The 25,620-nt window shown below is 52.1% G+C and overlaps 8 protein-coding genes across 8 annotated transcripts; 3 read left to right on the top strand and 5 right to left on the bottom strand.

Annotated features, from left to right (window-relative positions):
* Positions 1-394: 394 nt before the first annotated feature.
* QC764_300720 (uncharacterized protein) lies at positions 395-4,467 on the bottom strand (the record flags this gene model as incomplete). The annotated part of the gene is made up of 2 exons (XM_062945202.1): positions 4,089-4,467; positions 395-3,940 (listed from the first exon to the last, which is right to left on the bottom strand). Exons 1-2 carry the CDS (start codon positions 4,122-4,124, stop codon positions 395-397), a joined length of 3,582 nt encoding a protein of 1,193 aa, XP_062801127.1. The 5' UTR covers positions 4,125-4,467.
* Positions 4,468-6,135: 1,668 nt separating this feature from the next.
* Positions 6,136-7,988, top strand: ERG8 (phosphomevalonate kinase). Its single transcript, XM_062945201.1, has 2 exons — positions 6,136-6,707; positions 6,768-7,988. Exons 1-2 carry the CDS (start codon positions 6,439-6,441, stop codon positions 7,837-7,839), a joined length of 1,341 nt encoding a protein of 446 aa, XP_062801126.1. The 5' UTR covers positions 6,136-6,438; the 3' UTR covers positions 7,840-7,988.
* Positions 7,989-8,194: 206 nt separating this feature from the next.
* Positions 8,195-9,132, bottom strand: QC764_300705 (uncharacterized protein; the record flags this gene model as incomplete). The annotated part of the gene is made up of 3 exons (XM_062945200.1): positions 8,195-8,846; positions 8,904-8,962; positions 9,016-9,132. The coding sequence occupies 3 exons, from the start codon at positions 9,130-9,132 to the stop codon at positions 8,195-8,197; spliced, it is 828 nt and encodes a 275-aa protein (XP_062801125.1).
* A 1,011-nt stretch (positions 9,133-10,143) lies between these two features.
* On the bottom strand, positions 10,144-11,828 carry QC764_300700 (uncharacterized protein; the record flags this gene model as incomplete). The annotated part of the gene is given in 4 exon segments (XM_062945199.1): positions 10,144-10,257; positions 10,311-11,195; positions 11,262-11,720; positions 11,739-11,828. 3 exon segments carry the CDS (start codon positions 11,664-11,666, stop codon positions 10,144-10,146), a joined length of 1,404 nt encoding a protein of 467 aa, XP_062801124.1. The 5' UTR covers positions 11,667-11,720; positions 11,739-11,828.
* Positions 11,829-12,222: 394 nt separating this feature from the next.
* On the top strand, positions 12,223-13,522 carry ESF2 (RNA-binding ATPase activator esf2). Its single transcript, XM_062945198.1, has 2 exons — positions 12,223-12,931; positions 13,008-13,522. Exons 1-2 carry the CDS (start codon positions 12,273-12,275, stop codon positions 13,333-13,335), a joined length of 987 nt encoding a protein of 328 aa, XP_062801123.1. The 5' UTR covers positions 12,223-12,272; the 3' UTR covers positions 13,336-13,522.
* Positions 13,523-13,569: 47 nt separating this feature from the next.
* QC764_300680 (uncharacterized protein) lies at positions 13,570-15,114 on the top strand (the record flags this gene model as incomplete). Its single annotated transcript, XM_062945197.1, has 1 exon — positions 13,570-15,114. The coding sequence occupies one exon, from the start codon at positions 13,570-13,572 to the stop codon at positions 15,112-15,114; it is 1,545 nt and encodes a 514-aa protein (XP_062801122.1).
* A 193-nt stretch (positions 15,115-15,307) lies between these two features.
* On the bottom strand, positions 15,308-17,561 carry NMD3 (ribosome-binding protein). Its single transcript, XM_062945196.1, has 5 exons — positions 17,524-17,561; positions 17,361-17,395; positions 17,156-17,311; positions 16,788-17,099; positions 15,308-16,730 (listed from the first exon to the last, which is right to left on the bottom strand). Exons 4-5 carry the CDS (start codon positions 16,916-16,918, stop codon positions 15,311-15,313), a joined length of 1,551 nt encoding a protein of 516 aa, XP_062801121.1. The 5' UTR covers positions 16,919-17,099; positions 17,156-17,311; positions 17,361-17,395; positions 17,524-17,561; the 3' UTR covers positions 15,308-15,310.
* Positions 17,562-25,177: 7,616 nt separating this feature from the next.
* Positions 25,178-25,525, bottom strand: QC764_300645 (uncharacterized protein; the record flags this gene model as incomplete). Its single annotated transcript, XM_062945195.1, has 1 exon — positions 25,178-25,525. One exon carries the CDS (start codon positions 25,523-25,525, stop codon positions 25,178-25,180), a length of 348 nt encoding a protein of 115 aa, XP_062801120.1.
* Between the last annotated feature and the right edge of the window lie 95 nt (positions 25,526-25,620).

The following is a 25,620-nucleotide window of genomic DNA, read 5'->3' as shown; positions in this document are numbered from 1 at the left end:
ATCAATTAGATCCCTCTCTCCATGAAAAAAAAAATGTGAAATCCACCATCCATAAGACCGAGCCTCGCTAGCAAAAACGCCGGGGCCCCCGGTCATGATATCTATCCCAGAAAAGGACCCTTGAACGCCGCCCGCTTCCCATGATGAGAAAGAAAGATAAAACAAATGCTTTTGCTCCCATGTTGGGTCTCCGCCCGTTGTTTTCCCCAATGATCCTTGAGATAAACACCCCCCTTTTTAAACCCGAGTCCATTCCCATTGAACCCATCACATCCCCATCCATCAATCCATAGTTGCACACAGGGGGTATCATGCCAAGAACGCAGAGAAAGCAGAGACAGAGGAAATATTATGAAACATAAGGAAAACCAAAAGGACAGGAACACGCCCAGGCTTACGCAGCGGCAGCGGCAGCCTCGACTGGGGCAGCGTTTCCGCCGCCACCGAGGAGTTCCAGAACCTTGTTGACGACGGCGCTTGGGTATCCGCGGCCGAGCATCTCAGTAACCACCCCCTTGGCGCTCTCGCGCTCCTCAACGGCAAGGAACGCGCGAGTCATGGCCTCGTAAGTGCTAGGTTCCCGCTTGGTGGCGCTGACAGTGGCGTAAATCTCCTTGGCCTTGGCAATGTTCTTCTCGGCTGCCCAGCCATGGATGAGGGTGTTGGCGATATAGGGGGTCATCTCCACACGATTCGACCGCATCATGGCGAGCACAGGCTCGGTCTCGACAACCCGATGGTTCGCAACCATGGCCTCGAAAAGAGCCTGGAACAGACAGGGAACGAGAGGAACCGAAGACTCCTTGACGACTGCGTCAAATACGCGGCGAGCACCCTCGAGATCGTGAAGGACACAGCCGCGGGCGTGGATGAGACTGGCGTAGTGGACGGCTTCGGGCTTCTGACCAGTAGCCTTGATCATCTCGAGGACAGACTCGGCAGCTTCCATGTCTACAGGATCTAAAGTGGCGTGGGTGTCAACGAGGAGCTTGAACGTGTGGGCGGTAGGGGCGATGCCCTTGGCCTTCATGCGCTCAAAGTACTCGAGAACCTTGGACTTGTCTCTCTTGGTCATGAGGAAGAATTGCATCATGCTGTTGTAGGGAGCCGGACGAGCCTTGTAGTTGGGCATGGCCTCCATCTCGTCAAACAGCTGCTCGGCAAACTTCTCATCGCTGACGCGGCAGAGAGCGTTGACAATGGTGCCGTACGTGACAGATGTGGGCTTGATACCGAGGGTCTGCATCTCGCCAAAGTAAAAGAGACAGTCGTCAATGCGACGCGCCTTGCCCAGCTTCCCGATCAAGGCATTGTACAGGAATGAAGTAGGCTCGACTCCCTCGGCCTTGGCGCGGTGGAACACGCGGACAGCTTCGGTGGCCTCGTCGAAGGTCTTGGTGGACTCCTTCAAGGTGGTGATGTAGAGACCAAAGGTGTTGGCCGAAGGGGTAGCACCCATGGCGAGGAGCTCCTGGTGGAACTGCTCGGCCATAGCTCTGTCACCAACAGTCAAGCAGGCACCAACCATGGCGTCCAGAATGGACGACCAACCGTAGCGGACCACTGGGTACTGAGGAAGCAGAGGCACATCCGTCCGGGCCATGGCGAGAATTTCGTGGCAAAGATCGATCTTGCCCTCCCTGGAGGCGGCGGAGATAAGCTTGGCGTAAGTGATGTACCGAGGATGGCGACCAGCACGACGGATGTTGCGGAAACGGTTGAGTGCATCACTCAGCTTGGGACCCTTGCGACCGTGGGCGCCCTCCAACTCATCCGAAATCAATGAAGATCCCTTGAAGTCGGTGTTCTGGGCATAGGGGTCGAAGGATTCGTCATGGTGGGCAACAGCTGGAGTCGATGGGAATGGCGAAGGGGCGAAAGACTGGGAAGGGGCATAAGAGACGGGAGAGGCTTCACGAGGATCCACAATGCCGCGAACGGCCATGAACCTAGAGATGAACTCGGTGGCTTCCTCAATCTCACCTTCGAGCTGAGCAGCGGGAACGGTCTCGCGGATGCGCTGGAACATCCACTCAGACTGAGTCAAACCCTCCATCACCTGCCCGGAACCAATCATGGCCACGGCATACATGGCTGCCGGTTCAACAAAGGACACGGTGAACTTGAAGCCAGAACCACAGAGGATATCCCAATACCGAGCTGCCGCACCGAGATCACCGGCGCGGATGCTCATCGCAAGCAAGGCCATGGCGGAAGAAACCATCTCGGAGGAAGGAGAGACATTGGCAAAGGCGGCAACCGCAGTCAGCTTGTCGCCATTATCGGCAGCAACCGTGGCAATTTCGTTCATGGCCCAACCTCTAATCTCGCTCTCGATGCTTTGAGCCCACTGAAGAGCTTCCGAGTAGACGCCACGCTTGATGAAGCCCTTGACAAAGCCACCAGCAAGCAGAGCGTCTTTGATCTCTGCAGCAGTTACACCATACTCCTGTAGGATCTTCTTGTAGAACTTCACGGCACCAGGAAGCTTGTCGGAGATGACGTAGGCATTGATGACAGAGGCGTACACCTGAGCATCGGCGCGCTTCAGCAACGTCGGCTCGCCATTGTCGTTGGCGATGGCAAGGTTGCGGTACTCGTTGTAGCATTCCACGGCGCTGATCAAATCACCGGACTTGGCGAAAGCTGTGATCATGGCAGGGAAAGTGGCAGCAAAAGGGACAGCTTGGTTGCACTCCATGTGCTCAAACATCTCGAGCATATTGGACACACGACCAGCCTTGGCACACGCTGAGATCATCTGGTGGTAGGTCTCCGAGGTGTAACCGGCCTTGCTGGATGAGACAGAGCTCTCGAACAACTTGATGGCAAGGTCAAGACGCTCCTCCTCCCTCAAGATGGCAAGCTCAAGCTCATGAGAGGCAAACATGAACTTGCCGGGCTCATCCATGCCACCAAACCGCACACGCTTCACCTCGAGAGCCTCTTGCAGCGCAGACACCTCCAGCGAACGAGAAGCCAGCAAGCTGACAAGAATGTTGTACGTCTCGCTGTCCAGGGCAACCTTGCGTCTAAGCATATCCGTGTAGATATCCAGAGCCTTGTTCACCACCTCGGACTTGTCTGGTGCCAGCTGGAAAGCGGCAGTAAGCAAGACATTGTAGGCGGCAGCAATGGGCTTGATGCCGGCGACAAGCATGGCCTCGAAGACTGCCGGAATCTCGACATATCGTCCGCCGTCGGCGAGTTTCACGAGGTGGTCGGCGTAGGACTGGGACTGGGGATCGACGGGAGGCGTGCGGACGAGGCTGGCGGGAGTTCGGATATGGGAAACAGGAGTGATGGTTCGCGACCTAATCTCTTCCTCGAGCTTTTCGGCCAGAGCTGGAGACGTGGCGCGGAGGGATTCCACCTCCTCTTCCAACGCATCCAGCTGCTTGCGAACCTCAATCTCCTCGGCGAGACGCGCATCGATGTGGGCAAGGGCGGCCTCGGCCTCGGGGGTGATGGCTGGGGAGGCATCGCGCTTGGTGACTTGGGTGGGGTCGACATCGAGGGCGAGGGTTTTGCTGGCATCGGAACCGAGAAGGATGGAAGCCGGTGTCGGCTTCCACTCGATGCGCTGCTGAAACTGGAACTGAGTCCACTCCTTGTCGGATTCCACCTCTTCCACGGCCCCTTCCTCGGCAACTTGCTGGGTCTTTTGCAATTGCTCAAAGTAAGCATCTAGGCCGCCATTGGTGCTAACAGCCTTGCCCAAACGTTGCGGCTCAACAGGCCCAGCGGCGACGGTCGAGCTGCTGGTGTGGAAAGCAGACTGGAGCCCAAGAGTCGAAAGACGGCGACCGATACGGGCATGGTTGCGGCGCCCAAAGGACGGGCGGTTTTGTGAGTTTAGAACATGAGGGTGGGTGGCAGCAACGACCGACTGGGCGTAACCTTGGGTGATGGACTTGGTAAATCCTTGCCGGATAAAGCTCTGCCAAACAGTCGAACTGAAAGCGGGCATTTAAGAGACACCAGGCGGAGAGGGGTTCTGTTCCCAGACGGAGACGAGGTGTCAGACGCGAATAGCTTCAACCAAAGGTAGCCAAGTCAGGCGATGCGGGGTCAAGCAATTGACTTACAAGGAGTGAAGGGGTTATGCGCAATTGCAGGTTCATTTGACGACAGTGAAGCCGTCAAACAAACGCGCTGACCTTGGGGGGTGATTGGTACAATGTTGGTGGTGGATGGACGAGAAACGGCAAAAGGGCGAAGGGCTGAGGCGTGGAAGGGAGTGAGTGACTGCACCTCAAATATTGTCTTAAAGCACCGGTAGCTGTGATTTTTTTTTCCCTCGCCGCGCTGGAGAAGCGAAAGCTAAGCCTGTGCCAGGTCACCGGGGTCCTTAGCCGGGTGGATTCGGAATGGGTGCGCGGATTAGTCAGAGCGAACCTCGCTCATCAGTCAACGACACAAAACACGGAGATATGTGTATTAATTCTCGGATATACAGACAATTATCCCTTCTCCATTTTGTTTCTTGAGGAAAATCCCAGCCCCCCATCGTCGTCGATTCATGACACTTGTTTCATAGCATCCATGATGTGGACGTCCACGTAATAACCGTTGCCTTAGGCGGCGTATGGAACACTTCAGAAAAGAACACATCAACCACTTAACACACCTTGGTCCATAACCCTTAACCCTAGTATCACATGGGATGGCTGCCTCTACCTATCCTCTGGCATGGCCCTGGCTGTTCTCTGCTCACCGTCTTCCATCATCGTCGGCGGCCGTCTGTCAGTGGACATCCCGACAAGCTGCCCCATGCTCCCCCAGAGCTGCTGGGCGGCCGATGACGAATGGCGGTGGCTTGGCGGAAGGCTCGGACGCGGGTTGAGCGGGGACACTCTGCTCCAGCACGTCAACGAAGACTTCCCGGACCAGATAACCTGGGGTTCATCTCAGATCTTAACTGTTAGTCAAATACCGGTGGTCCCGCCCAATCGCTAACAGTGCCGAGCCCTCGGAGCTCGCACCGCTCCAAACCCCGACAGCTGCAGGAACAGCACTTGACCACTTTGGGCGTTTTGGACGTTACCGTTACATGGGTTGAGACATTTCTCGAAAACTTTAGCGTCCACACAAAAAAGCAGTGCTTTCTTTTGACGGTACTCCGGCTTTGGCAATCCACTCTTCACTGTTATCAATCGTTCTTTACGGTTCGAACTGTCTCTATCTAGCATTTGGCATCGGTTGAGACACGATTGCAGTCATTCAACGGGGTATGCCACATCGAAGAGGATACGAGTGCGTGAGATGGCAGTGCACGATATCCAGCTGGAATAGCTCAATCAATCTCTGATCGACGATCGAAAACAGGATGAGTTGCATCTGATAATATCAGGGAATCCAAAGAAAGCCAGCAAACAGTCACATGTGCATGAAAAGCAACCAAATCCAGAGCCAATGATTGGACTGCCATGCCAAAAGTGCCCGGCCCGCCGTTTGCTGAGCCCTTGACCCGCCGCTGCTCCGTCCCGGCTTGTTCTCGACCTGCCTTATCACCGAGCATCCTCGGCCACCGAGTACGGGCCGCGGCCAATCCTGGATCGCATTTCCTAATTGATTATGTATAGTGCACAATTGCATCTACCAGGTAGGTAGTCATGAATCACCCTGCAGCATCTGCCATCTATGACCGCCACCGCTATCTTTCTTACTTGAGGGTTCAAGCTCGCTAAAGGGGATAATGTTCAGTCAAAATGGGGTTCAAGTCACAACGTTTGGGAGTCTCATAGCTCTCATTCAAATGTTTGATAAACTGTGGGCTTTGGTTTTTTAGAACTTGTTCAACGTGTGGCCAAGAGATGTGTAGGATAAGAGATGTATAAGACAAGACATGACAACATGTCGAAACTCACATTGCAGACAAAATCCCTACCAGTGACATCTTGAACATGTTTGTCAGAGGCATAATATGTTCGAAAACTTGACGAGTCTCTTATAGACCAAGGTACCTTACGTGAACTACGTGCTTTGGCTTTTTTCTTTCTTTTTTCTGTTCTTACTTTTGAGAAGTTCACAAGGCGGAAGGCATAAACTTGTGCCCAGGCTGTCGGGTTGCGAGGGTACTCTGTTGAAACGTGAAGCTGGTTCAGATGAACACCTTGAGATTTGTTTCCCCCAATACATCATTAGGTCTGTGTAATCAAGCGGCGCCGTCGGTGACAAATTCTGTGTTCTTTGTGGCCGTCAAGGCCGACCTTGGAAGTCAGGGTTAAAGCGCACGATTTCTTTCCAAAACAAACACAAAAGTCAAACCTCAGGGTTGTGCCCCACAACAGCTCGCATAAGTGGGCCCTGCCTGAACCTACCCCTCCATCATTCAGGGGCTCTCATTCAACCTTCATGAGAGCTCACCCTTGCACTCGTCAACAAACCCATACTTGAAGCTATCGTGAGATTCTTCCTCTCTCACTCACATTCAAAATGCCCGAACACAAGAACTCATCTGTTGTCTCCGCCCCCGGCAAGGTTCTTCTCGCAGGCGGCTACATTGTCCTCGACAGGGACTACTCCGGCCTCGTCTTTGGCCTCAGCGCCCGCATCAACGTCGTCTCTCACCCCATCCAGCCCACCCAGGGCGTTCATCTCACCGAGATTGTCGTCGAAAGTCCGCAGTTTGACGATGACTCCTGGGTGTACGGCTACACCCCTGTGGAAGGTCACGGCGGTGTAAAAGTCACCCAGCTCGACCCGTATGTTCTCCCCCCCCCCCCTTTTTTTTTGTCACACCTCATCACTAACACCTCCCCCAGCGGCACCAAACCCTTCAAACCCAACCATTTCGTCGAAACAACCCTCAACTACGTCCTCTCCTACATCGTCTCCCTCCCCGCCAAGCAAACCCTCTCCTCCATCCACCCCGCCAAATTCACCATCCTCGCCGACAACGACTATTACTCCACCACCACCACCACCTCCCCTTCCACCCCCCAGCGTCGCTTCCGCCACCTCGGGCAAACAATCTCCAAAGCCAACAAAACCGGCCTCGGCTCCTCCGCCGCCCTGGTAACCTCCCTAACCGGCTGCTTGCTCTCCCACTACCTCCCCCGTTCCCTTTTCGACCTCTCCACCCCCTCAGGCCGGCGCACCCTTCACAACCTCTCCCAAGCAGCCCACTGCGCCGCCCAGGGGAAAATCGGCTCCGGGTTCGACGTCGCCAGCGCCGTCTACGGCAGCTGCGTCTACCGCCGGTTTTCCCCCTCCCTCTTATCCGCCCTCCCACCCCCAGGGACGAGAGGGTTCGGGAGAGCCGTCGTGGAGACGGTCAACTCCCCCGACTGGGATCAAGAAATCAGCAAAGAGGAGACTGATCTTGCCGAGGGGCTGAAGATCAGAATGGTGGATGTCACGGGGGGGACGGCAACGGTCAGCATGGTGAAGCTGGTCAACGCCTGGAGGGAAGGGAATAAGGCTGAGGCGGATGGGTTGTTTGCCGAGTTGGAGGGGGAGGTGAAGGTTTTGGCTGGGGCGCTCAAAGTCGGGGATGAGCAGGCGATAAAAAGGGCAATGGGGGAGGTGAGGAGGTTGATGAAGAGGATGGGGGTGGAGAGCGGGGCCGAGATCGAGCCGGACAGTCAGACCAAGATGCTGGACGAGCTGGAGAGGCTGGAGGGGGTGGTGGGGAGTGTGGTTCCTGGCGCGGGGGGGTATGATGCTGCGGCGTTGGTGATTAGGGATGATGAGGGGACGGTGGGGAGAGTCGAAAGGTTTTTGGGAGAGTATAGTCAGAGGGAAGGGGTGAAGGCGAGGTTGTTGGATGTGTTGGGGGAGGTGGAGGGGGCGAGGTTGGAGAGCTGGGATGGGGGGAGGTGGCAGGAGTTGTGATGTTGCAACAGATGAGCGCTTATATAGAACCGATGATTCAATATCATCATCACACGCCAATCAGATCAAGAGAAGATGCCAACGGAAGGTTGTCAAGCTCCCATTCTGTTTCGACATTTGTCTGCTGTAGTTGCCCAAGCCCATGCCAGCATGAGCACAAACAACCACAATTATTAATTTCTTTCACTATCCTGCCTTTCCACCCTCGCATTGATTTTTAGTTCATCCATTCTTTTGTTTACCCGCTTGCTCGCTTCAAAAAGTTCAAAAAAGACAGCCTTATCCTACAAGCTGAACCATGCCTGCTGCATTATTATTTTTGTCGTCATTGTTTTTGTTTTGCCTCCCCTCCCTGCTAGATCCTGATCGCCCCCCTCTCACTCACACTCCCCTTCGGACTCCCCCTCGGCGTATTTTTCTTGCTCGGCGGACTCAACGGGCTGATCGGGCTGCCAAGCTCAAACTCCCTCTCGAAGTCCAGGTCAAACGGGAACATGCCGACAGGATCGACATTGTTGTTGACGTGCCCCCTGCTTCTGCTACCCGGTCGTGAATGTGAGTCAAGTTCCAGAGGCGAGACGACATCGTCATCGAAATCACCCAACAACAGGAGAGAGTGATTGCTCTGCGCTGGGAGACCACCACCGGAAGGAATCGGCATCGGCATCGGCATCGGCTTCACCTGTTCTGAGCTGGCGTAGTGGCGGAGGTTGCTAGGGCAGGGAATTCTGGCCATCGATTCGGAACGGGAGATGGTGCCTGAGCGGGCGGAGGAGCTGCGCATCGATGACCCAGCTCTGGAGGAGGAACGGCCAGGGCCCGAGGTGTGGAGGTTGGTGATGATGGGAGGAGGCGGCGGTGGCAGGACACCTGTGACGTTGGGGTTGGGAGTGCTGGAGTTGGAGGATGAACTCGGAGCAGACACAGAGTAGGTCGCTATTGATGGTGGTGAGTCGGCGTGGATTCCTAGTCTGGTGGCTGCGGCCTTCTCACGGAGGACCAGAATTCTGAAAAGGATGTTAGCAATGGAAGCGAAAGATTGGACTAATGGAGAGAGAGCATACTCTTCTGGCGTGAGACCTGGTAGCGTGACTGGGATCTGTTCAAAGTTGTATGGTGCTGACTGTGTCCTCTGTTAGTAAATGATGCGATGAGTGGATGACGAATGATACTCACAATCACCAACGGGCGTTTTGAGCCCTCCCTACCATTTCTCCTGAGTGCCATTTTCCGAGAGGTGATCATCTCCTGAAAAGAGGTGTATAACCTCTTCATTTCCGAACAGAGATACATTTTCCTGAGATAAATATCCAACGATTGCTTTTGGATCAGACAGATAAACGAGACGAATTGCTGAAGTGAAAATGCCGAAAGAGATTAACGTGTGAGATATACTCGAGTGTTGGAGGAGAAAAGTCTGTGATGTTAAAATCAGACGACAGGTCTCCGAGGAGACAGATTAGATGGTTGGAAGAATAATAATACGGGGACAGAGGTAGGGCCGAAAAGTTCCTGACGGATCCGGAAAGTATTAAGAACAAGAGCGAGGCCGTGTATGATGCGAATTCGAACGAATGACGTGGGAGAACAAGTGAAGCGGAACCGAACCAGTTCCTCGGTAAGCCAGTGAGAAGCGAGTGTGGTGTCTAGAGCAGACAAAGATCAAGAAATACAAAGACAAAGGAGTGTCATGGGGACTGGCAGGTGAGCAAGTATAGAATCCGACAAGGCCGGTGGCAACGTCCAGACAACGAATCTGTGCCGTCTTCGTCAAAGAAAAGAGGCTGGGAAGCGAGAAGAAGCAGAAGACAGCTGGGACAGGCTTATAAAAGAACACGATGCTTCTGCCGCATCAGATCGACCTTGTTCCAAACTGCTGGAACGTGTTCCTGAAAGGCACGTCTCGCAACCAGCTGCCCCGTCAGGCAGTGGCGAGATATGCAGGACGAATCACGACTCATGATGGCCCCTCGCAGAGAACTGCAGAGAGGGAGAAGAAGACTGTCTTGGAATGTAAGACGGGGGGTTTAAGCGAGAAAGCCTCATGCCGTTTCCGCACCTCCTTTCCCCAGTGATGGAATGCTGACAACAGGTTGGAAATTGTCCCCCGAGACAAGCCGCCAGTTTGTTCTTGCAGAGCTTTGAAGAAATGAATAGAAATCGATTTGCTTTGCCTGCCGCTGAATAATGTCAAACTTTCATGTCTCCGAATGCCTCGTGGACGCGCCGTAGCAACGCCCTTGCTGAAGCCCTCCCTAGATTGGTTCCGGTTGCCTGCTGCAGATCAAGGGCACCCCCAAGCCTCTATTTGGGGTAGTCCTTCAAATGATAGCTCTTCAGCTTGACGAATTGATCAAAACCATATTTGCTCAATGTTTGACCCTTCCCGGAGTTCTTCCATCCAGTCCAGGCCAGGTCCTGCATATCTCTCAGTCAGTGGCATTCACACCACACGGGGCATTCTGACTTACAGGGCTTGGGAAATCACAACGGTTGACGAAAACGGTTCCCGCTTCAACCTGCTCGCATAGCTCATATCCCTTATCTGTGTCCTTGGTCCATATGCTGGCAGTGAGACCAAACTCGCTGTCGTTCATTAGCTCCACCGCTTCCTCGTCGCTCTTTACCTTCATAACGGGGATCACGGGCCCGAAAGTCTCATCTTTCATGACCTTCATTGTGTGATCAACCTTGGTGAGGAGCGTTGGCACGACAAAGTTGCCCTTGGGAGGAAGGTCCTTGAATGTCTCGTTATCGGGTGTGAGGTTCTCGGCGCCCTTGTCCAACGCGTCTTGAATGTGGGCCTCGATGGTCTCCTTTGACCTTTTTGAAACGACAGGGCCCAGGTGAGTGGCCTTATCCAAGGGGTCTCCCAGCTTGTAGCCCTTCAGAACTTTTTGAATGGCTTCAACAAACTGGTCGTGGATCTTCTCGTCCACATACACACGCTCTATTGAGCAGCAGCTCTGACCAGAGTTGAAGACGGCTCCGTCCACGATTTCTTCAGCAGCCCAAGCAATGTCTACATCACCACGGACATAGGCCGGATCCTTTCCACCAAGCTCCAGACAAACATTGACCACCCTGTCCGAGGCGGCGCTCTGGACAGCAAGACCACCGGCGACCGACCCAGTAAAGCAGACGAGCGCGATCTTGGGGTTACGAACGATAGACTCGATGATGGTGGGCGATCCTGAGTGGAAATATTGGATGACGCCATCAGGCAAGCCGGCTTCCTGGAAGGCCCTGCCCACTTGTTCCGCAACGGTCGGGGTTTGGGGGGACGGCTTGAGGATGACCGAGTTTCCGGCAAGCAACGCGGGGATCAGGGCGTTGACGAGGATCAGATACGGATACTATCAGTGTCAAGTTTGTGATTAGTACGTTGTCTCGTGGTCTACAAGGAGCAGATAGGCGCATACATTCCACGCAAAGATGATAAGCACTGGGCCAACAGGTACTTTGCGGATAAATCTCTTGAAACCCTTCTCCTCCTCGCCCGGCGTGTCCTGGAGCACGTCGTCGCTGATCTTGAGCAGATATTCGGACCGCTTGACGGCGGTGGCTACCTCCTTGGCCGTGTAGGCGATGGGACGTCCCATCTGGACGGTGAGCTCGTTGGCAAGCTCATCCTGCCTGTCGGCGAGGATCTTGAGGGCCTTCTTGATGATGATCTGGCGGTCAGCCAGCTTCGTTGTGCGCCATGCCTTGAACGCCTGGGTGGCAATGTCGGGAATCTGGTCGAGCTCCTCAGTGGAGATGCCGTTGCGCGTGAGGATGGGTTCCTCGGTGGTGGGGGAGATGGTGGTGATGACCTCGACAGACATGGCGACGGGAGGTAACGATGGCTGAGTGAGTGGTTGAAGATGTTAAGTGTAGGGGTAGAAAACAAGAGCGCGGTATCACCCGGGCTCGAATATCAAGTGGTGACACATTGGCGAGGAGCTGCGATGCGCCGTCATCCCTTTCTAAGCTTAAGGCGGCCTGTTGTTTGCCCCTCTGCCCCTCTGCCCCTCCAACGACGTCCAGCTTCCAGTAAGCTCCCGCGGCACTGATAACAGATAAGATAACAGTGGGTAGCCAAGGATGCACCCTTGTGTCTGCCATCAAGTATCTTGCCCAGATGCGTATGCGGCGCTTTCCATTACCAGATATCGCGAAAGTATACGGACAGCCGGGATTATTCTATTAGATCTTTCTATACCGTAAAGATGACTTGAACTATTTCCAAGGCCTCTATCTGGCCTGATTGATCCAAGCATGAGTCTCGGGAGCTACAATGCTGGAAACTTGGCAGTGCACAGGCCAATGGCAGTCTCCAGAAATTTTGGAACAGCAACTAAAGGTTCAGCCAATCTACTTAATCGACAGCCAACTAAAGCTGTTTTCCCAGATCCAAAGCTCAAAAAGTTCACCGACTGCCACCCACAACAATGTCTGACAAAAGAAACGCTTTTCTCGACGCCGGCGATAGTGACGAAGATGTCGGCCGCGATTATGATTCGGAGGATGATTTCCAAAAGGGTGGCCCCAGCGCGAAGCGCAGAAGAGTAAACGACGAGGATAGCGAGGCTGAAGACATTACCGACGACGAGCGATACCAAGACCAGGACGAGGATGGTGGCGCAAAGCTCGACTCAGAACCCCAAGAGTCCGGCGACGAGGCAGAGGAAGGAAAAGACTCCCAAGAAAAGAAACCGAAGAAGACAAAGGTCGAACTGCCCGGCGTCAAGAATTCACTGCTCAAGAAGAACCTTGTTGTCTCCGAAGCTGCCATCAAAAAGTCAGGTGTTATCTACCTATCGCGCGTACCGCCATTCATGAAGCCCCAGAAGCTACGATCACTTCTCGAACCATACGGCCAAATCAACAGGATATTCCTCGCCCCCGAGGATCCAGCAGTCCACGCGCGCCGCGTCCACGCCGGAGGTAACAAGAAGCGGTCCTACGGCGAGGGATGGGTCGAGTTTATCAAGAAGAAGGATGCTAAAAAGGTGGTCGATCTCTTGAATGCGCAAACAATTGGTGGGAAGAAGTCGAGTTGGTACAGAGATGATGTGTGGGCCATGAAATATTTGAATGGTTTCAAATGGTGGGACCCCACACCCCTCCCCCCCCCCCTCTCTCTCTCTCTGATTATCTTGGAACTCCATACTGACAGCCAACAGGCACCATCTCACAGAGCAAATCGCCGCCGAGAACGCCGAACGAGCCAGCAGAATGCGCGCCGAAATCAGCAAATCCACCAAGGAGAACAAGGAGTTTGTGCGGAACGTGGAGAGGGCAAAGGTGTTGCAGGGCATGGAAGCAAAGGCTGCGGCCAAGCGGAAAAAGGCCACAGAAGACGAGAAGAAGGAATATGGAGGCGGCAGTGCGGTCCAAGAAGGGGTTTCTCAAAAGAAGAGGAGGACGTTTGCACAGGTACCGCTGGCAAAGAAGACGAAGCAGGAGGACCAGCCAGAGCATGTGCAAAGAGTGCTCAGCAAGATCTTTTGATCGTTGAAGCCCCCTTTTTATTGTTCGGCATCTCTTTTGCATGTGCGTATACCCTTTACTAGCACCCAACACCTCAATTCGTATAGTGATTGGATCAACAAGGCTTTGTGGTGCTGCATAGCAAAATGTGCCGATACTTGCTCTCAGGACATCTATAATTCTGGCCTTCTCGTATGTCAAATGCTCGTTCTTATGGTTTCCAGGTGCTGTCATTTCGAATAACGTTGCGACAAGATGGGTTTCTCGAATCCAGATGGCCCCGACACTGGGTATCATCAGAGCGTGGAATCAGCAATTCGCAAGCTGGGACTCTCTCGCGAAGAGGCAGCGGAGCTCCAAGGCTACATCAAGCGGCTTCTAGACGAAGACAAAGCTTTTCCCAGGGGATATCCCGTCGAATCCCTTCTCATGCACCGATACCAAAAGGACTGGAAGCACTTGCGTATATGGAAAGAGGAGCCCGTCATCAGCGTTGAGCCTGCGTTCGCGAGGTGTGTGGAAGCAGTGCGGGATGGCTTGAACTTGTCCACATTCATCTCGGTCTGCCTTCCGGTCAATGCTTCTGCTGCCACAGGCTCTTATGCAGCTACAGGACAAGCCGGCTTGGGATACGGCAGTGAGAGCGAGAGTACATCCACCCGCAAATCAAGAGGAAGCAGCACCAGTCGCGACCACACGTTCGACAGTGTTTCATCGAGAACACCAACACTGAGTTGCAGCAAGGAGATATATCACGGAGGGATCGACAATCAGGGGTTTCGAGGCAGTCCACCCCCAGGCCCGCTTTATGTTCGGCGTCACTCTAGATTGAATTTATCCTCGCCTCTCAGAATACCCTCTTTTCATGGCAGCGGGTCGGATCCGGGTCCCGGCTCACGAGGCAGGAAATACCCCCCCATCGTTGAGCGGCAATACTCACTACCTTTGGCTCATCCCCGACCACGATCATTAAGTTCCAGGGCAACTTCTCCGATTTTGGCACCTCATCTCGCGTTTCCGCCGTCCTCCCCCCTTACACCGAACAAACCAAACTGGGACTTCACTCCAAACAACCACGACATGCACGACTACACCGTTACGGAGTGTACCAAAACATCATCCTACCGCACCCGCACCTGGTACCCAGAATCCCATCCCACCTCCCGTAACACCCCATCTTTCGTCTGCCCTAGCACCCCCTACAGCAACGGCATCATCCCAAAAATGGACACCACCACTGCTCCAACCACACCCAGCCGCAAACCCTCTGCGCGCATCAGCGTGACCGACATCATCCCCGCCCCGCTAAACCTCCCCCGTCCCCGGCGCACATCCGACTCAACCGCCAGCCACAGCCATCACGTCCAGCGCAAAGACACCCATCCTCGTCTGCCTCATCCCAACCCTGCGCCCCCAGCACCTCCAACCCATCGCTCACCCACTCCCCCAAATCTACCCATCACCAAACCTAAACAGCTCAACAGCCCTCCACACGACCCAACCATCACCAAAACCGGAAAACCCAACTCCTCTCCTCGTGAGGACCTGATCGATAATCTGTGCCTAGGAAAGAAAAGGGACATGACCCCCGACTTTGAGATCGTCCCCGTGACTCGACTCTCGCCTCAGTCTCAATCTCAGTCGTCACAAACTCATCAACAGAGTCACAGGCGGGAGAGAGCCAAGTCTAGATCGAGGGGTGATGATCGGAGGATGGACAGACCGCCCAAGAGAGAAGAAGAGCGGGAAGGGGGATCGTGGAGAAAGCTAGTTTGTGGGTGTTGTGGGGATGAGCATTGAATGGTTGCGGTTTACGGTGGATAAAGAGGAAAGATAGTTCCGTCATGCAACAAATATGCAGCATGTATTTATCGATACTCACAATACACAGAAGGAACACAGCAAAGTATCAAAGAAGTTCTCATCAAACAAAGCAAAAATGGTATATTTTCCCACTCCAACCCATTCACCCCATGAAACTTCACAGCCTAATCCCCTACTCATCATGAATGCCCAACTCATCAAAATCATCCAGCAGCTCATCCATATTGATCCTCGGCCCATCGTCAACACCCGTCATCTCCGTCTCAGCAATGCTCATCGCGTCCGCATCCTGCTGCTTCTTCTTGGTGTTCTTGTACAACGCCAACGCGGCCCGCAACTCCTCATCCTCCTCCACATCCCGCAAGAACATCTCGTACTCGGCCTCCATCTTCTCCTGATCGGCCGCCTTGGGCAGCAACTCGCCCTCATCCTTGGCCATGCGCTTGAGCTTCCAGTTGCGCTTCCTGTTCTTGCGCCTGTTGGGGTAGTGCTTCTTGACCAGAATGACATCTGGAATCGTCGACCCGAACGCACGAGAGTTCTCAATGGCGTCCAGAGCAGAAGAGTTGAAGTTTGTTCCCGAGAGCATATAACCAAGGACCGAGTCTCCAGCATGCAACAGGTTGCCCAGATGAGTTCTGGTGAAATAGGTGTGGTCGTTTACACCGAGATCGGCGGCGCGGGCAACTTGCACTTCTGACAGAACCCACTTGCCCTTGCGGACGTTTGTTGGTTCGACGTCCATGACAATGAACTCGACCAAGTCGGGTGTACCGGCAAGAGGCTGGAATGGTGCGCGCCAGAAGACGTCGGAGCTGATTTCAGCTGTCTGAAGAGTGTTGGGGTCGAGAAGGTTGACGGACGTTCCTATCCTGTGGCAGAGGACAAGGGGCGTAATGTTGCCAATCGACCGGGCCAACTTGAGTGGCAGGGCCACCAAATCATCTCTGCAAATGGGGACAATCTCGACGGAGTAGTTGAACTTGTATGACTTGTCGCCTGTGTGGTTGTCTTGCGAAATAAGTTGCCTCGAGTCCTTGACAAAAATGGGAATGACTGATTTGAGGAAAGAAAGGAAGGCTTCGGCCTGATTTCTGTGAGCAAAGTAAAAGTCGATACCGCCCTTTTCTTCCTTGATGTTGATCGTGTCCCGATGCGCTTGGTGCTTGAGGATAAGCTGCTCCAAAAGCAAAAAGGTCCTCTTGTGGGGCACCTTTTGGCGGACTTGTACTGACGCTCTCCAAACGTTGGCTGTGTACGACTTGGCGCAGTCCTTACACTGCTGTGTACCCACGACGTAGACCACCTCGAAACTTTGTTGCATGAGGACGCCATCAGCCACTGAGTCCTGAATTGTGATCTTGACCTTGATTCTTCGCGAATGTGGTTCCGTCCAGATGAACTCTGCGTTGACAATGCGGACCTTGGTGATATTTCGTAACCTCTTCAAACACAAAGCCAGCAACTCTTTGGATTCGGGCGCAGCATTGACCCAGGTGTTGGGGGGCATCAGCCATCGGTCGCAGTCACGGCAGAACTGGATATGGGCTTCGCGGGGGATGGTTTTCGAGATGTCGACTGTCAATTTGATACTGGAGACAATTTTATCAGTCCAGGCGCCATGACTAGCAATTCAAAGGAAAACTTACCAGTCGTAGCACATGGCACCGGCGGAAGAGGTGCCATCAATGGGAGAGCCGCAGTTGCAGCACAAGATGGTTGCGCCAGTGCGCGCTGTGCCCAGCATCGGGGCCATACCCATGGGAGTGTCGAGATCCATGATTTCCGTGTTTATCTGTGTCTCTCTGGGTATTGGGTTTGTTGTGTATTCGAAAAAGGTGTACCTCCTGAAGAGAGTGCAGTTATAGATATGGTGGGACTTGCACAGCAAGACGGCGAACTGGGGACTGCTGGCGGGGCGCTGCTTTCTCAAGAATTTTGACAGAAAATTGCCCCGCGCGCTGGTTGATAAGCAGTTTATCTGAATGTGGGGCTTCAACAGGTGGGGATCGTTACCCTTGGCGAGTCCGCCACTCCGGCACGTGACTCATTTCGAGACGACCATATTACTAATGACTGTTGATTTTAGACATCATCGAAAGAGGCAGGAAGTGGCTTTTCGCGAAAGTTACGCAATCTGTGGAGGAAGGGACTCTCACTGCCTCGGATGGTCCTGTTTCTGTTAAGAGCTGTGTTAATTGTTATTCAGGTATCCAACAAACCTCTTGCGTCGTGCCTGGTGGCCTTTTGGTCAAAGCTGGCAACAAAGTAAATCAAATTAGATATGGCCCTGACTTGATTTGATTTGATTTGATTTGAGATGGAAAAGGTCATATTTGATTAGTATTTGATTTCTTTTGAACATATTTGAACGGGCCCGGCTACCACACATTATAGGGTCCTAAGGCACTGGTGAGGGTGGTGGTGAGGGGGGTGGTGAGGAGTGGTGTAGCGGCGCACAATTTCAGGGTTAGGGTTGTGTATGGCTATTGGTGGGTGATGTGATGAACCAGTATGGGGTGAGGCGTAGTTAAATATGCTTGAAGCAAATTAAATATGGGAAAATATCGATTTGAGCCCTTTTTCGGCCTATTTGATTTGACTTGTATTTGATATGCTTTGAATCAATTTGCTTTGTTGCCAGCCTTGCTTTTGGTTAGCACGAGGGTCTGTTGTTCAATGAGGATGGGCCATTCGGTATAGAGTATTGCTGTCTCTTCTGTGGAAGGCCCATCCTTCTGCTGTCAAGTGCCAGGATGTCAATATGTATTGATCTGTTGCTGCCATGTCCAAAATGCAGCACATTGTGATTGGCCACCTTCCCTCCACAATCCTCTAACAGAGGAAAAAGCAAAGCCCGCCGCACTTCAGAACTGACATTGTCTGCCATCTACGCCTATTTTGGACACTTGTCGTTGTTTCGACTGCACATCTGCTTTGGCTATCAGAACTCGAATCCGAGCACACCGTATCCCATCACCGTTGATGCCCACGAGGACACATATCCTCAGCCATGGCATACCGACATGAACATGGTTCTTCAACAAATACGCGCTTTCAGCCAAACATTCGGGCTGATTGTATGCGACCATCTTAGCAGGGATATGCACAATCTTCTGCTCTGCAACTGAAAGTGAGCATGGGAGGAACCATTTACGCAACAAGGCAGCAGAATACCTCAGGAGCCTACAACACATGGCCGTCAGCCGGGACGTGGACGTAGCTACCGCTCCCCCGGCCCGACTCAAGACAATCTATGTCCACCGGAGTATCGCCATAAACATCGTTTGCAAGATGACCCTCTCTGTCATGCCTGTGCCGCGGACCCTGAAATCCTACCAAGACATCATGTGCTGAGCTCGGTTGCAGCGAGGAGGAATTGGCATACCGTCTGCTATTACGCAGACAGTCACAAGACCAAGACATGGCAACCCCCAGAGCTGCGGCTGCGGTCAAGGCTCTCCTGGAGCAGTGGCCTGTGGCGGACAAACCTGCAGCCCTCTCGCAGAAGCGGCAGCGTGAGATTGAGGCAGGAATTAACTTGGTAAGGACTGTCCCCAGTATTAATTTGGGCTGAGAATAGGTATTGTGGCACCCTGGGTTCATGAAAGGTAGGATAGCTGGGATGTCAGGTACAGAGACAGCTTGACCAGACCATTGATGGAGCGGATGGACCACGCTTCTTTCTTGGATGCCAAAACTCATTGTGGAGCGATACCCTTTTGCATCCCCTGAGCCCTAGAAACAGACCCGTCCGCAAAAGGATGTTCCAGCTTGTGTTATTTAGCAGGCGGCCATTGGGTGTCCAGGAACTCTTGCATGTTCTTATAATTCCAGATGACCTCGAAGCCGTGTTTTTGCCCTCAAAAGGATCTTTTAGAAAGAGAATTGCCACTGAGCATTGTGTCCTTTCCTGCGCAGGAAACTTCTTAGAAATCAAAGAGCAAGGGGGTGAGTACGATGCTCCCAGTTGTTGGAATTACTCTGTATGACAGGATGACATACTGCGCTTAGAAAGCCCTACTAACATACTTTTGCAGGGAAAGAAGTGGTCCAAATCATTCACCAAACAGTGCGCAAGTTCCTTTTACATCCGAACACCTTTTTTGCCGGAACAGCTTTGGAATTCTCAATGCATTGGATGCGAACTTCAGCCTAGCTACAGTCTGCATCAGGCGTTACCTTGTAACACACGCGACGAAAGACTGGGGGTTCCCATCCATAGGATGGCTAATGAGATGGGACGGTCTTAATCTAGTACGCTAGCACGCAGAGCTAAAGGGCGTTTGATACCGAATCTAAGGACGTAATAACGAGAACGAAATCCGAGACCTCAGTCGACTAATTAAGAATAAAGAAAGGTAGCGAAAGAAAAATATAAATATCAGATACCGCAAGTACTACTTCCAAAACAGCCCAACCTAGGATATCAAAAGATAGTTAGCGGCGAGGCGGAAGAAGAGGCCGAGGTAAAATATACCGTACTGCCATTAAGCTCCACATTACGGAACGGGCCGAGTTAGTCGAAATCCTTATTAACCAGCCGGAGGGCCTAAGTAGCGAGGAGCTTCTCCAGTTACGTATCCGATCCTCCGAGCTTATAACCGCCCTGAATAATAAGCTAGAGATAGTAAAACGGAAGCGTATTCCGCAGAGGGTATAGGCTAACATAAAAGAGAAGTCTCCCGGCCCGGACCTATTCCCCCCTTCTTATAGAAAAGACTCAATCTCCTCGCTGCATTGGAGACTAGAGGCAGTCATACGAGGAGAGGACTTTTCCGTACTGCCGAACAGCCGTAATAAACGACCATTTCGACCGCGAGCATTTAGGGGGAATGAAAGAAATTGAGCGTGAGAATCTAATCTTCTGCGAGCATCCTAAGTGCAAGGAGGAGGGGGTGAAGCTGAAGCACTTAGATCATTTCAGGAATCATGTGGAAAGCGTTCATGGAGTTAAGCTGCGACCGGGTAGAGCATAAAATTGCTACTAAATTTATGTCATTTCAATCACTGCATCCTTTGTGTCGTGCACCTCGCACCGGAATGGTTTAAGGCCAACTAGGGGACAATCATATCGTACATCTTACTGGAATATAGATGGTTGCTTAGCCTCGGATGGCCCATCTCACTAGGGAGTTGACACATGCAAGCCGGTTGGCAAGCTGCTCAACGGACACCGGAGATACTTAATCATAGCTCACTTTATTCCTTAGTAGACCACGCATACCAGCCCCGTGGACAGAACTGTACGCAGCTAGTGTCCAACTTGAAGCGTGAAGAAAACGAATTACCAGAGGAAGGAGGACCGAGGCGTCATAAGCACAGAGCTAAACTCGCCATCTACTTTCACACCGCATCGCGTGTCAGTGACGTTAATCTTGGCTTTCACGGTTGCAATACTGCATGTGACAGAGATGAATTACGGGCTAATATCCATGTCCGACTTCGGTTCCCAGAGATACCCCCAGTTCCATAAATGTCGGCCGGCCGCTCCAGTAAGCAGCACTGTTCCGGCTTTAAATGGTATCGCTCGTTATGATGTACACAGTAAAAGCTACAGCGCGCTATGCGGGGACTATGTAGTTTTCCACCCAGGTTCACTGAAGTCAAGGCCCTGGCAGGGCCCCACTGAAGTTCCGGCTCCAAGCCACTGAAGTCCCCCACCAAAGCCTATGAACCCCACCGAAGCACATGGTACGGACTTTCCATTCGCTCCTCGGGTAAGTCCTTCTTCAATTCCACAGCAAACCGCTGCTTATCTAAGGACGTATCTGGTCTGGTTGCCAACTCTGCTATTACCGTGAGACGCTGAGATGTCTCAATGAGTTTGGTCGGCACACTTTGCATTACGGCAGCGGAAGCGAGGATCTTCAACGTCGGTGAGATTCGAGGAGGCTTTGCTTGGAGATTACGTACTAGTTGGAACTCATCACGGAGTCGTTTCAGGGCCTACTAGGTGTCTCTTGGAACCACACATACTACTTTCAAACACCAGGAACATGCTTTAGTTCTCTGTCGAAACTACCTTCCTCCAAAATTGACCTGTGCACCGGACAGCAATACCTCTCATAATGGGTGGGAGTGTTAAGTTTCATGATCGATGGCTGGATGCTAAGTCTGTGTACGACTAACATCCTCTTAACCTCTACGCCCGCTGTCGCCGACATGCTCTCCTTCGTCCCCGATATGGACGCGTTTCTTAGCCAAGTTCGACTATACTCCGCCTTTAGCCGCCTCAATCTTTACCGATGATCTTCTGCTTTCAAGTAATCAGCCAGAGCTGTATAGATTACCTCCCCCCTTGACATATTCATCTGTTCCTGAGCGCTGGCATAGACATCGATGGCGAGACTTGCGTTGCGATAACCCGAGCATCGGTTCAGGAGCCTTCTATTCTCCCGATCGAAGGCAATAATCTGTTCAAGTGAGCGATTCAACTAAATATAAGCAAGCCTAGACCGTGAGCTATCTTTACCAGTTCTTGTCCCATCCAGTAATCTAAACGCAGTTATGATATGGAGATCCGAGCTTGTTATACTGCTATGCATTGTTGTCTTTGTAAGTATTGTTATCCAATCCGCTAACGTTAGGGCTTGCTCAATGTAGTTGGCAAAAGAAGGTAACTACATCCTGTCTGATGAGCCCGGAGATCGTAGTAGTACTGCTGGCTTTCCCATCCTCGCCTTTTTGATATGTGGTTTCTGGGCTGTTCTGTTTTCGCGGGAATGTTTTCGTATCCTACCTTTGCTCTCGGGCAGCGAATTTGCGTAATATGGAGCTGCCGGAGTGATTTAATTACAGGCGGTAACGAATCAATAGTGTTGATGTCCGTTTCAGTACATTTTTTATCGATAGCCATCAGGATGCTATACCCAGCTGCCCGGAATACCGGAAACCGAAATGTTAAAAAGATATTAATGTGCGTGATAAGCGAGTTGGCCACCTTGACGAGATTTGGTATCGAAAATACGATGAGCAGTTGATAAGACCACTAACAATTTACTAACGTATATATGTGTACATGCCACGAAATCTTGTTAAGGTGGTCAACTCACTTATCACGCACGTTATTCTAAGAATAACATCTAAAAGTGGTGGTGAGGCCGTGTTACTATATATACGTGTAGGGCTACCTAAAGCCCTGGCCGCGTGTGGTTACAAGTACCGCGGAAGTCAGATACACCGGCCATAGGCGTGCACCGTTCCTAGGAACGCGGATGGCAAGCGCACCGTCGCTATTACACACGCAAACGTGCTGGGTCCGCACCGGGAACCTGGATCCGCGGGCGACCGCGGACTGGTCAGCCAAATGTCTAGTAACCACATCCAGGGCTCAAGGCGGTCCTGGGTATGCATCCTGGGCAGATGTCTAGTAACCGCATCCTGGGTTCAGGCAGATGTCTAGTAACCGTAGCGAACGCTCAGGCTGTGATGTTTAGTAACGCGGGTGCCTGTGAGGGAACGTCCGCGTTACTAGACACAAGGCACTTGTGGGTCTATGTTACTGGACACCACAGTGCTACATGCGTAGTAACCTGATTCTACGGTGCTGTGGTGCCTAGTAACCTAGGTTCCTAGAAACGCCGGCTACCGGCTACACTCGTTACTAGAAACACTCCATATAACTCTGTAGATTCCTAGGAACGCCGGCGACGGCTACGCTCGTTACTAGGAACGCTCAAGTGCTGCTCCTAGATTCCTAGTAACTGCGGGCTAATCGACGATCTATTGCTCCAGTTGCTTGAATCCGTTGTTTCTCTTGCTCTTTGCCAACTGTGCCCCCATCCAGGTTTTCCTGTGGCGCACCTGACAGCCACCTGCCAGGTGGTCAAGGCATTACTGGCTGGTAACCAAGACCCCATTGAACGTGATAGATATCTTCCAGCATAATTCCCTCCGCCTAAGCTCCGGATTTAACCCATACATTCTTCAGCTACGCACCTGCCTCTGAAGATGTATGATAACAACCGATCTAACCCTCGCCTAGGCGCCTAGCCGAAGATGCTACTGACATGCAAATAGCCAAGCCTAATACTAACTGCGTAAGACAGCAAAAGGTGTTCTTAAGCTTAGATTATATTTACGGTTTTAGTCAGGAAGTGCTGTCAGGAACAGGCAGAGCAGCTCGTCAAAAGATACTGGATTGAGTGCGGTTCTCCAAGCTGAAAAAAATCCCAGGAGAGCAGCCAGCTCAGCGAGACAAAAACACCATTTGCCGCATACCTCGCCACCATACGCAAGTATAATAGATGCTCTCTGAACGATACTATTAACCTCTAGCGTTGGTGGTGGCGGAGTATATAAAGCTAATATAAGGTAATTCTAATCTCTCTAAGTTTATTAACTAACTATTAGTTATAACACGAAGCTAATAAATAGTCGTGGAATCTAATACTGAGAGATATCAAATACGTGCTGTCACAGCCAAAGTATTTTAACCGCTCGATTGAGCACATGCTCTCGGTAGCAACGTCGATGGTGACGCTGCTTGACTCGCGTCGCTCGATGCGAGAGGCTGCCAATCTTAGCCAGCTGACTTTTAGGCGCTGGTGTTTGTGCCGCTGTCTTGGGTCGCCAGCCTGTTCAGCATGTCTGATACTTACTCTCCAGGACAGAAGAATTTCTGGATGTATTTTGCTGCTACACTGCCAGTGCTGTTTCTGGTCTTGCTTCTTTCGGCTGTCTGGTGGGACCAAGTAGCGAGGAATCTGAAAAGGGTCGAGGCGGTTTCGAAGTGGCAATTAGGGAGATCGAAGACCGAAGCAACGTTGGCGTAGTCGTGTAAAACGTCAGTCGTTCCAAAAGTCTGTCACGTAATGCTTTGGTCCAGAGGAGCCGAACTTGGAGGTCGCCGTCTTGGTTATTGATGCCCTTGATAAATGGGTTGCCGACCCGCAAAAGCTCTTGGTCCTCACCATGCACATCTCGTGGTGTCGGACGTTGGACGGCATCATGCTCCTGCCCAGGATACGAGAGAGGGATTTCCTCGGCAATACTGTGCCAGAGAATATGACAGCAGCGGAGAAAAGGTTGGAGCAGCTGAGCGAAGCAATTATTGCAGATGCAGTCACCTGGGACTGGTGAGATACAAAAAGAAAAAGATAGCAGTTGTGCGACACAAACCGCAAGCGGTTTGCCTAAAGAGCGTTGAGGAACGAAGATGGACGACACAGGAATATTAAAGATGTTAGGATATTTGTAGCAAAATTCGTTCATCAGGTTCCTGCGAAGAGAATGCTTTTTAAGTGGCTTATATCAATGCCAGTTTCAGGGATGTCGAGGCCAGGGTCACCGCATTTTTCCGAGTAAGGATTGCCAGAAAAGGAGGTGATGTTTGAGATATGATATGATACGGACACATCCAAACGAATTTTACAAGCACATCCAAACGAACTCTCTTTAAACTTCTTTCTATCTACAGCATTGCCCCGTCTTGACCTACGTATTTTACTGCCGTGAGTCATGGATACCCGTCCAGTTCGCTTCGAATTTCACTTGCGAGGGGGCGCCGAAGAGCTGAAGTTCATTCACAATATCCCCAGCAGTCTCGTCAATGGCCAGCCTCAAGCCGCCCAGACAGATGCCCAGTACACAAGTCGGTTTGCCACCGCCATACAGCCTATCCTTAAGGTACACGAGGCGGCATGTCGCGACGCTTCCGAACGGTTTTGCCAGAATTGCGGCCAACTCTTAGCGGGAGTTTTACAGACGCCAATGTCTTGGCTTCATAATACGAAGGATCCCTTTGTTACTATATGAGTTAACCCTATATACGGAAAAGGAGAATGCGAAATCCGGACGCGGAAGGACGTCCAGGAAATGATAGCCGAAGTTATAGCCGAAAACCAAGGTTGGGGAGCATCACGGTCCAGTGTAAATGCGGGACATATATCTTGTAGAATATGCGGGAAGACGGAGGGAATTATAAAGTGCGGGAGGTGTAAAGGAGCAGCGTATTACGGAAGAGAGCATCAGAGAGCGGATTAGAAGGTACACAAGACAAGCTGTGTGCCGAAAAATGGAAGGTAGCTAAGAAAGGCTAGTCCTTTGGCGGAGCAGCGCTCACGACTGGTAGGCAGACACTCCGATCGAGGCTAATCTCGGGGAAATAAGCTGCTTTCGACGTCGTACAAAAGCATGGAAAAAAAGAAGTCATCCAACTCGGCATATTTCTTCGGGGGATGGCGGCTGCGGTGCGGTCGTATCCCATTATCAGAGCTCGATGGTGGAATAGAGTCGACCGAGGAATCTTCATGGTTAACAGTAGTTGATGGGGAAGGGGTGACAAATAGTGACTCCGCTGTATCTCCTGTTGGTGGCAAATTTGTTCCGGCTTGCGTCGGTTCAGGTGGCGTGTCATTCCTGTTGAAAGGCGTGGTAGTTCCATCGACAGGCCTCGAGGTGCGTGGTTTCTTCAATGGAGTCGATGCAGGCGCTCGACCTTCCCAACGTGATCGTTTCGAAGTCGGAGTGGCAGCCGGG

This window comes from Podospora pseudoanserina, chromosome 3 (genome assembly GCF_035222485.1).
Source record: "Podospora pseudoanserina strain CBS 124.78 chromosome 3, whole genome shotgun sequence".
Taxonomy (NCBI): domain Eukaryota; kingdom Fungi; phylum Ascomycota; class Sordariomycetes; order Sordariales; family Podosporaceae; genus Podospora; species Podospora pseudoanserina.
The sequence above is the reverse complement of the archived record's forward strand: the minus strand, read 5'-3'. Positions and strand labels throughout refer to the sequence as shown.

Excerpts from the sequence above, each read along its gene's own strand:
- ERG8 (XM_062945201.1), top strand. The coding sequence starts at position 6,439 with ATGCCCGAACACAAGAACTCATCTGTTGTCTCCGCCCCCGGCAAGGTT. Across the intron at positions 6,708-6,767 it reads AAAGTCACCCAGCTCGACCC|CGGCACCAAACCCTTCAAAC; the intron begins GTATGTTCTCCC and ends CACCTCCCCCAG.
- ESF2 (XM_062945198.1), top strand. The coding sequence starts at position 12,273 with ATGTCTGACAAAAGAAACGCTTTTCTCGACGCCGGCGATAGTGACGAA. Across the intron at positions 12,932-13,007 it reads TATTTGAATGGTTTCAAATG|GCACCATCTCACAGAGCAAA; the intron begins GTGGGACCCCAC and ends GACAGCCAACAG.
- NMD3 (XM_062945196.1), bottom strand. The coding sequence starts at position 16,918 with ATGGATCTCGACACTCCCATGGGTATGGCCCCGATGCTGGGCACAGCG. Across the intron at positions 16,731-16,787 it reads GGTGCCATGTGCTACGACTG|TATCAAATTGACAGTCGACA; the intron begins GTAAGTTTTCCT and ends AATTGTCTCCAG.